General features: G+C 45.7%; 1 protein-coding gene across 3 annotated transcripts in view; it reads left to right on the forward strand.

Annotated features, from left to right (window-relative positions):
- The window catches only part of Abhd2 (abhydrolase domain containing 2, acylglycerol lipase), an 85,250-nt gene extending 78,797 nt beyond the window's left edge, over positions 1–6,453 (forward strand). For all 3 annotated transcript variants that reach the window (XM_034498694.2, XM_076936216.1, XM_034498701.2), the window contains one exon: positions 843–6,453. In XM_034498694.2, coding sequence (XP_034354585.1) covers positions 843–1,039 — 197 coding nt within the window. In that variant the 3' untranslated portion in view covers positions 1,040–6,453. The remainder of the gene's footprint in view (positions 1–842) is intronic.
- The last annotated feature ends 4,521 nt before the right edge of the window (positions 6,454–10,974 follow it).

The raw sequence follows: 10,974 nt of genomic DNA on the forward strand, positions 1-10,974 counted from the left end.
TCCACTGCTCCCCTCCAATGTCCGCTGCCCCCACCCCTCCCCTGTTGAATTTGGCTGCATCTTCTATGCATCTCTCCCGTAGCCATGGAGACCAACCTAAATATGGACCCAAGATCCAGCTTCATGCCCTCAGCGCTCATCCATGTAGCACATGGCACCAGGAGCCTAGGCATCTTTTAATACACCTTGCAGCTTGAGCCTCAGTCCTGAAGGTTGATGCTAGGCGTGAGAAAGTTCTGACTGCATTGAGTTCTTCTTTTTCTCTGATGAATAGCACTCTTTAGTGCTATGATTTCCTGGTCCTCTGAGCCTTCTTACCCTCGGAGTTAGCTCATCAGAATCTGCATTTCAGCAAAATATCCTGAGTAATCCAGGTACACAAAGTTAGGTGGCATAGCCAGTCAGCTGGGGCACTCCAGCATCACCAGCACAGTGTTGGTTCCCCTCTTTTACCTCCTCTCCTTCAGCTCTAAGATTTTAACTTAGTAGTCATGTGGGGGTCAGGATGAGACTTTGGTTTATAGAGCTTTAAGTATGTGTTCTAAGGATTTCTGAAGCTGATATCCATTCTGTGGACTGGGTTTTATTTATTTTATTTATTCAGTCCTGGAGACTGAACTCTGGGGGTTTTCACATGCTAGGGCACTGTTTTACTGTTGAGCTGTGTCCCTAACCCTTTTGGTACCCATTCTACACCAGACTCATGAGATCCTGCTGACTTGCCTGCCCACTTGAGAACAATACACAATGGCTGGATACCCACTTAGGTACCTCTGAGGAATGTTCAGGCCCCCAGCTTGGAGTTAATAGGATGTTGTAATTCTGCTGCCTTTCCCCTACAGAGAAACGGGAGAATGTCATGTTTGTGTTGCCTCTGCATGGGGGCCACCTGGGCTTCTTCGAGGGCTCCGTGCTGTTCCCTGAGCCGCTGACGTGGATGGATAAGCTGGTGGTGGAGTACGCCAATGCCATCTGCCAATGGGAAAGGAATAAGTCCCAGTGCTCAGACACGGAGCAGATGGAGGCGGAGTTGGAATGAGGCCTCCAGACTCTGACGTGCTCCAGCGGCCCTCCTCTGGAACCCACGTCTCTTCTACGGCTGTTTCAGGTCTCCCAGTGACCTGGATCTGACCTCATACCATCACTGGGGGGTTACCCATCATGCAACCTGTCTCAAGTAGGCGGCTCTCCCTGGGAGCTCCAGGCTATTTTTGTGCTTAGTTACGGGTTTTCTCCATTGCATTGTAAGCCATGGTGACAAGCTACAAGATTCTCACCCTTCTGTCCAGTTTCATTATCTGATTGCTTTCACACTGGTTACACCTAGTTTTCCTATTAAGGAGCGAGTCTGAACTACAGTTTTGCTTTGCCAGTCAAAGGCCTGTCCCTGAGAACAGTGGAGGATGTTTGTCACTTTGTGATGGATGTGTGCTCCCTACTAGAGGCCACACCAAGAGGTCAGCATCTCTAGTGCTGAAGAAGTCACTCAGCTTGGGAGTCTGAAAACCTGGGGCTTCCTGAGTTTTGCCTATGAAGCAAAGGAAATTGTCTGAATCAAAAGCCAAGTGTTCCTTCTCATTGTCTTCTAAGACACCTGTGTCTTTGTCTTGCTGCTGCTGAGAGTTGCATGGGGCACTTGTCTAAAAATTCAGCCTCCCAGATCCCTCCCCTCAGAGAGGCTGGCTTAGTAGGCTCGGGAAGGGCTCTGGGGATTTTAATTTTTGACAAATGCCCCAGGGAATTCTCATCATCCAGCAAACTGAGGGGAACACCATACTACCATGCCTTTAAGTTAGAAAGATCTTGGTGGCTCATTCAATTGACATGTATAAGCCACAGTGTCTCTTTGCTCCCAGAGACCTCCAGAGTAGCAAGGCCTGTTGTATGGCTGCCCTTGTGTGATCTCCCTAAAAGGGAGAAGACATCTGAGCTGATCCCTGGCTCTGTTCTCCCCTCCCCGGCTGTATGACCCTGGATGAGTCCCTTTGGACTTGACTCTCCTCCCCTATTAAGTGGGGGATTGGACCAGGTAGATTGCCGAGATGACCACCAGTTTATCCTTTCAGGGGTGCCTGGGACTCCACCTCCCAGGCTGAGCATGTAAACACCATTAATTGCATTTTCCCCTTCCCCATTTCATAGAAAGAGATTTGAGAGTCTTAGTCACTCTCTTGTAATGTTAGTTTTTCATCCCAATTCTACCCAACGTCTAATTGATACCAAACAACCCAAAAGTTGGATGTGAGTTTAAAGAAATATATTTCCAGCTAAGAGAAGAGGGTGTTCTTTTGAAGTTGGTTTGTACTTAAGTAGCCCCTCTGTGTTGTCTGTTGGGGAGATCTTTCTGAAATGTCTTCTCAAGCAGACTTCTCACTCTAGGGTTCAAGTACTCTGGGAACCCTGTGGTACTTGAGTCCCTAAGAACCTGCACTTTGAAAAGTCCGCAGTTGCTATCTGGAATTGAATAAGACTTATGGGTGAATTGCCTGGATGCACGATTGTTTCCTCTGCTTCATTTCCATTGGCACCAGGACAGACTGAGATGTAGTCATGGGTTTGTGTGGATATTAAAGGAGCCACCTGAACACCTCGGGGGTTCAGAGCCTGGGCACTGGCCCGAGAGACTGACAGGAAAGCCTGTACATGAAGCACTGTTTTTCTGACAATCACTGGATCATCCCAGTCATCAGTAGCCGTTCTCTCAGAGCACTGAGATGTCTGCAGCCTCCAGTTTGCTTTTTGCTATAATTTCTCACACTCAACTGAATCCTGTCCCTGTGCCCCTCTCATGGTGGCCATTTCTCTGTTGCATTTCTCTTAGCACAGATTGGCACTTTATCATTCATCCCTCGATTTGGAAGCGAATCCTCTGTCGATTTTTCCCTCCACCCTACCACAGCTATAATCTAGAAGACTCACACATAGTTCCTGCTTCCTGCCTTCATCCCTGAAGACTTTTAATGAGAGCAATAAGGTCATAGAGTTGAGTCACTGTCCATGGAAGTGAGGGGCTTCCTTTGCTTGCCCGAGGTCATCTCTTTCCAAGTCCTAACAAAGCAGGGGCTTGGGTGCCACCTGCTTCAGATAAAGTCAGCTCTGTAGTCACACTCAGGAGGAAGTGGGAAGCTGTCCTGGGAGCCTGGTCTATGCAGCAGCCCTGGAGGCCCTGGGGAGAGGTAGAGCTACCACACTCCTGGAGCTCCAGCCCCTGGGACTCGGGGAGGGGATGCGTGCCAGCTGAAGCCTCCTTAGTGTGTCGCCCTGAATGGCACTAACGTTCCATTTTGCTTCACATGAAATCAACTGAAGCTCTTTATTCAAGCTTTGGGCATGGAAATGAGACCGTGACCATGGCAGTTGGACAGAAAGATTCTTGTTTGACCCTCAGTGAGAATACAGAGGCATGACTGTGTAGGTGCCAGCTCGCCTAATGAATGAGGGAACAGCCCTTTATGTAGGTCAGCCACTTTCCTTCCTCCGGGCTTCCTTGCTTTCTTCCCAAAGTCATCCATTCTTGATAATGATGTGACCTGTCTGCTGGCTACCAAGCTGGCTACCAAGTACTTACTTGGACCAAAGGCTGAATTTTTGGGATCGTTTGGGCATTCTGTTTTTAAAATCAAGGATATAAATTACATAGATGTAGACAATTCTGTGGCAGGAATAACATTAAGACCCAAGTGGGGAGTGCACCTATATTATTCCAGTTGTATTCCCTGCTTCCCAAATAATTGGAAAGCATGGACTTCGGTCAAATTAGCATTACTAGCTTGGAAAAAATTATCAAGACTGCATAGTTAGCAGTTAGTAAGAAGGCTTGCAGACTTGAAAACCCATTCTTTCCTGCAACAACTTGGCATCTTCCATGACAGAGCAGAATGAAGGTAGAAAGCGTGTCAGTGTATTCCTTTCATTTCTGTGGCATCCTACACTCACAGGGAACCTTAGGATCTACTGAAATATTCCTGTAAGGGTGTCTTCCTTTATTCACATGGTGTTATAGAACCAGGGTCAAGAGACATGATTTCTCATCCTCACTGGCTCTGACTTGTGCCGGACACACGGGCAAGTCACTTCACCTCTCTGAACCTGTTACCTCGTTCTACATCCTCTCTGAGGCCGCTTCACTCACTTGTCAATCATTTGCTCTGTCGTTGCTAAGTACGTCTGAAGTTAAACATAGAAGGGGGTGAATCCCAACCCCTAAACTCATCTTGAGAGAGAAGGAGCGTGTGCATTTCCTAGTTAGTATCGGAGACAGCATCCAAAGCCCTGTCTTTGGCCTCTCTTCCTAGTCTTCACTGTTATGACAGTTTCCTTGCTATACTGAGGGTAGTCTTGTGACTGTAGCAGGTGAGGGCCACCAGTAGTGAGGAGAGAGCCTCTGGCTTCAGTGTGACCAGGCAAATTGTGGATGGTTGCCAAGACAGAAGTCCTTCCTGTGCAGGCTCGTTCTGAACTCAGCTGAACCTTCTGGGTAGCGAGCTTATCTGGCTGGCATCCGGATGAGCGCTCTCTTTGTGAGCGGCTGACTTGAGATAGAGTTTGCCAGCTCCGGAGATGCAGAACAGGTGTTTATGTTTGCCCCGGAAGCAGGTGTTAGAGATGTGAGAGGCTTTTCTTTTCCTGATCCTGACCTAAGTGACAGTCTTAAAAGAAGGTAGGAGTGGAGACAGGACTTGTGGAGTTGAAGGAATGCCTGGGTTTTCTTCCTTTAGGCACACGAGGGAGTTCTTAGGAAGCATGTCACTTCAGCATCCTGTCGCAGTATCATCTGGAATTGTTTTCTTTACCCAGAAAGCCTTAACTTGCCTCTAGAAAATCCCCTGGTATGCCAACATTGTGGCATAAGAATTCAAACTCTTCTGCTATGAAAGTCAAGCAAAGCCACAGCCAAACCAGAGAATTTCCTCAGGTGGCCTGGAGGCTCCTATGACATCACCCCCATCTCTCACCCCAACAACAGGAGTGATCTAGAACAAGCCCTTCCACCCATCTTCTTGGCCTTACTCTTTCAAAGCCACATTAGATCACTCAAATGCTTCCAAAAGGGGCCTGCTTGGCATTTAGAGGCCAAACCATTGAGGGCCAGGTTTCTTCCACCTGTTATCTAAGCAAAGGACAGTATCCCCTCTGTCTGGGGTCGATTTTCCTAAACTATATTTACAGCTAAGGACACAGGAGCAGGCCCCTGCTGGCCAAGGAACCAGAACAGCATCCAGAACAAAGGCTGCTCTGCTGCCGTTGCTGCCTCCAGGTGCTACAGCCCAGCATCCTCCTGAAGTGGTCCTTAGAAACGGGCCACAGAGTACAGCTTGCCAATAGTCCCCAGACACCCAGAACACACACAGCTGTCTCTTTTGGAAGAGCCCATCTGCCATGTTTTCCAGCTGATTTTTCCTAGCATTTATGTAGGTAGAGCTTTCACCAATGCCTAATAAAGAAGCCGAAATCAATTTCTAATTGGTAGATTAAGACTGACATGGTGAGTTTCAGAACATTCACAACTTTTTACTAGACTCCTGTCAATTAGGAAATCCATAACTGGTCCCCATTAGCCAAGTAATCTTCTGTTGCCATAAATTGGGGACAGTTAACTTCTAGTGCCAGTAGGCACACCCTTCGTCTTGTTGGGCATTCTGCCCCAGACCACACACACAGAGCAGTCAACATCACCTAAAATCATTGCCGACCTCCTTGGTCCCCGGCCGACCACCGCTCTCCCAGGCTGCTCTCATGAGGTAACCTAGTTCCTAGCTGTAGGAGCTAGGCTCACTTTGGTCTTCATTTTGGCCTTTTTAGTTCTCCTAAAGCACAAATCCGTGTAGAATCCTGTTACCTCTCCACAGCTGGTCCAGGTGACCTGACACTCTCCCACAGCCTCAGGCAGACCTTCAGTGTACCTGAGCTTGCAACATTTCCCCCCACTGCCGCTGCCTTAGTGACCAGGGCTGGGGTGGGGGAGGGGCCAGTTCGCCTCCCTCCTTTTCCCAGGTAGACTCCAACTGACCACAGTCTTAGTTGACAGATCTGCTTCCAGATTGATTTTTTTTTTTTTTTTTTTTTTTGAGAACCATCACTTTCACATTCCTGATTCTAATGAGTTTTGTTTTGTTCTCTCTGGGTTTCACGGAACTCCAGATGCTGCCCTGGAAATACTGTATTTTGGAGTTCATGCTCCGGAAGCCCCTGTGCTGCTGGGTCTTTTGACTCCTCCAGCAGCAGGTGTTTCGGACTTGCAATTAGCAATGCAATTTTTTCTAAATATGAGGATATTTACCTTTATTAAGAAGTTATACTAAACAATGGCGTCCTTGATTACTTTATGTTCTCACATTACTTTTGAATCTGTGGTGGTAAACGAAGATCATTACAAACAAAAACTGTAATTTTGTTATCTTTGATTCAACGGAATTTCTTTACTTAAAAAAAAAATAAAGACAAAAAAATGTAGAGTACTTGTGTGTGCTGTCTAGTGAGGGTTTTCTGCATGAAAAGGGGGTGCATCTGGGGATGAGGGGATGACCCTGTGGATAATATGCTGGCTACACAAGCTTGAGATCCCCAGCACCCACAACAGGTGTGGTAGCGCTTGCCTATAAATTCTACAGCTAGAAGGCAAAGATGGAGGATCCCTGGGGCCTACTGTCTGGCTGCTCTTCCTGTCTGAATAGAACTTCAGACTTGTTGAGAGACCCTGTCTCAAAAACAAGGTAGAGCTCAATAGAGGAAGATATCCCATGTTGACCTCTAGCTTCCACGTGAGCACACACACACATACATACATACATATACATACACACAAATATACACATACAGACATACACATACATATACACACGTACATACAGACTTACACAGGGGTAGATTCTGTGCCTTCATCAAAGCATGGGGCTTAGTGGCAATGTGCAGGACACTAGTTTTCTCTCACGAGTAATATTAAACCAACCTTGCAAATAAATACCAGATATGATGAATTCTCACAAACCCACCCTTTCCAGGGAAGCAAGCCAAGAATCTGCACTAAGTAAGGTAGCAACATTTTTTTGTAACTTCCTAAACTGAGCCATGCAGAGAAATGCTGGGCAGGGTGGAACGGAGCTTGTGTGTAGCTCATGTGCTTTGCTGTAATGTTCTGTTAAGGCCAAGAGGGCATCATGTGAGTCAGGCTCAGGTTGGGTTGGTTGCACAGTAGTAGTGGCTCTTTATCTGCTTCCTTTTGTTTTCTTGAGACGGGTAACCTGGGCTCCTCTCGACCTCACTCTTTTAAGGATGAGCCTACATTCCTGACCTTTCTGCCTCTGCCTCTCAGGCACCATAACTCCCAGCTTGGTGGTGGTGGTTTTTTTCTCCCTTGAATCTATCGTAACCAGAGTGAAGGGTCTTCCAGGGCCAAGCACTGGCTCAGCCAGGAGAGTTGTGTCGCTTCCCTCCCTCCCATTTTCTGCAAACTCTTTGACAATTGAGGGGGGGTGGAGAGTGTAGGCTTTGGAAGGTATAGGTGACCAAGACCCAAGAATGCCCAGTAGCACATTTCAGAATTCCCCCATTTCCTGTCACTTACAAAACAGACAGTATTTTTTTATCTGTGGACCCTGATTTTTTATACAAATAGATAAAATCATAGCAGACACTCAATTTTGACCTAAGAAAACCAACTTGTAAAGAATATTCTTAAAGGGTTCAGGATTTACTCGGTGATAGAGTACTTGCCTAGCAAGCACAGTGCCCTAGTCCAGCTTCCAGCACCAAAAAAATGAATGGATGGTTAGATAGATAGATAGATAGATAGATAGATAGATAGATAGATAGATAGATAGATAGAAAGAATATGGGATAGAAAATACTGCTAGGTTGAAGACATGGCTTAGCAGTTAAGAGCACTGACTGCTCTTTCAAAGGATCCAGGTTCAATTCCCAGCATCCACATGGCAGTTACCATTTCTAACTCCAGCTCCAGGGGATCTGACACTCTTAACTGTTGTGGGCACTGTCTGCATGTGGTATACAGACACACCATCAGGCAAAACACTCATACATGTAAAATAGCAAAATAAAAAATTAAAATGGGAAAGATTTCAGGTCTGGGCTGTTAAGAGACACCAGTCTCAACAGCATGTCATTTGCCACACTTCTGCTAGGCAACCCTCTAGCATGTGTGGCCAGTGACTCTTCTTTCTCCAACAGAATGAATGCATTTTCCCCCTTCCCTACTCCCGCTCACTCTGGCCCAAAGGTTTTTTTGTTTGTTTGTTTTTGTTATTATTATTATTATTATTATTATTATTATTATTATTATTATTATTATATGTAAGTACATTGTTGCTGTCTTCAGAGACCTCCATAAGACAGCATCAGATCTCATTATGGTTGTGAGCCACCATGTGGTTACTGGGATTTGAACCTCTGAAACATCTCACCAGCCCATGAGTGCATTTTTTATATTGTACTTTTCACAAACAGGCTCCTAGACATGCTCCTATTGAGAGGAGACAGAAGGAATATTGGCATTTCTATGTCCGATAGTGTAAAGACACATTTGTATTCTCTGTTGTAGAACAGAGTCCTCATGTTATAGAAACAAACTGTTAATAGTTTGTTTCTGCATTAACCATACACAGTCCAGGTGCTCCTGGGGAATTATGAGATCCATAGCAGAAAGCAGTAGTTAGACTTGTGTTTCAAGAAGCTGCCAAAGTCCCAGCTAGCCAGAGAGTGAGGAAAGAACGAGAGATGATGACAAGAAAAGCACAAACATCAAGAACCTCAGAAATGTGGGACACCTTACCAGAGAGGCAGGGCTGAGCTCTGCAAAGACTGTGCATACTCAGAACTCCTACCGGCATACTCAGAACTCCTACCGGCTAGAGACAGTAAGGCAGGTTTGTAAAGATGCTAAATCTACTGCCTTGTCAGATCCCCCGCTCTTTGAATAAAGCACAATTTAAAGACTGAATTCCTGGGCCTGGAGAGATGGCTCAGTGGTTAAGAGCGCTGACTGCTTTTGCATAGGACTCAGATTCAGTACCTGGTACAACATCAGTACCAGGCAGCTCACAACAGCTTGGAACTCCAGCTGAACAGGATCCAACACCCTCTTTTGATTCCCACAGGTACCGACACACACACAAACACACACACACACATACAATTTAAAAAGTAAAATCATTTTTTTCTAGTATTCATGTTATACTATAGGTAACATTTCCCATGGTGAGGACCCAGCATCTAATTGGATAGATTATTGTAACCTCCACCCTACCCTGTTCCTTTCTCTCTCTCCCCACCCCCCTTCCCTGTGTCCCTAGGGCAACTGACAGAAAGTGCCCATTTTCATGAACTACATTGCAGCCAGTCAGGTGTGGTGGCACACACTTTTAATTCTGTTTAAGTCTGTGGTTTCAAGAGCAGGCCACTCGATACAAGATCTAATCCAGAGCTACACAGTAAGACCCTGTCTCCAAAAAAAAAAAAAAAAAAAAAAAAAAAAAAAAAAAAAAAAAAATTAATAAGCAGGAAGATTGCTCTGAGTTCAAGCCCAGAATGACAAAAACAATAAAACCTTGACAGAAAAATAAATGGCGATTGGAAGGCTCACATAATACTTTTCGTGGTTTCTGTATTGTTGTTAACCATGGTTTTTAGCTGGACAGTGTGGAACTTGATATTCAGCTCCATATTACAGCTTCTAAAACTGAGAGGCCCAAGGGCAAAGACAAGACAAGCAAGCCTGGCTATGTAGTTACTAGAACATCCCTGGGCTTGGAGATGCTGAAGAACTGCAGATAGGCACCATCAAGTCCTGGTCCCAGTCTTTTCCTTCTTTATGCAGTCACATGGGGAACCACAAGTTAGACTTGAGGGACTGACAGGCTCCATGGTAGACAGAGAGGGGGAGGGGCGTGGCTATGCAATAAAGGTGTCAGACTTCCAAGATGGTTTCTTCCACAACCCAGACCTGAGACAAGAGCCTGGAAGTTTAAAACAGACCTTGTGGGCCTTTTCCCCACCAGTAGCCCCCCTGCTGATGGTCTGGCTCAATAAGTTCCAGGCTGGATCAGGATATGTTACACAACAGTTATGATCCAATCAACTGTCCTCTCTTCAAACTGACGTCCCTAACCCAGGGGAGAAAACTCTCCTGAAATGTAAAACAAAGAAACAAAATAGTACTCTAGGTGCTGGAGAGATGTCTCAGTGGTTAAGAGATTCTGAGTTCAATTCCCAGCAACCACATGGTGGCTAACAACCATCTATATGGGATCTGGTGTTCTTTTCTGGCATGTAGGTGTACAGGCAGATAGAACACTCATATACATAAAATGAATAAATAAAATGAATCATAAAAAACAGTACTCTAGAAGAGACTGAATTTATTTTGGCTTTCTGAGTCTCATCCCTGGTTTTGTCAGAGGGTCTCTCCTCTCTCTCTCTCTCTCTCTCTCTCTCTCTCTCTCTCTCTCCCTCTCTCTCTCTCTCTTTCTCTTTCTCCTCTCTCTCTCTCGTGTGTGTGTGTATGTGTGCTACATATTGTGCTTTCCCATACCTTCCTTCAACTAGATGTTTCTGTTGTGTTTGAAATTTCTCTGCTGCTACATGTCTTACTCGAGATTTCTCCTGCCCTTTAATTCTTTAATTAGAAGAGAAAACTAGCTGGATTAAGACCCCTAGACTATAACAAGTTTACAAGGCTGGCAAAGCCAGTTCCATCAAGTCACTAGGGAGCTTGGAGACATGCTGGTACACCACACCACACCACACACATGCAAGGCTGGGGCTGGGGCTCATACAAGGCCCGGCTTGGGTTCAATCTCCAGCACTGTATAACCTGGTCTATCTATAGCACTTGGGACATAGAGGCTGGAGGGCCTGAAGTTTAAGGTCACCTTCATCTACATAACAACTTTGAGGTTAGTCTCAACTAACCTCAAATTAGTTATTTGAACTTAGGACCTCTGGAACAGTAGTCAGTGT

Source organism: Arvicanthis niloticus, chromosome 1 (genome assembly GCF_011762505.2).
Source record: "Arvicanthis niloticus isolate mArvNil1 chromosome 1, mArvNil1.pat.X, whole genome shotgun sequence".
Classification (NCBI taxonomy): domain Eukaryota; kingdom Metazoa; phylum Chordata; class Mammalia; order Rodentia; family Muridae; genus Arvicanthis; species Arvicanthis niloticus.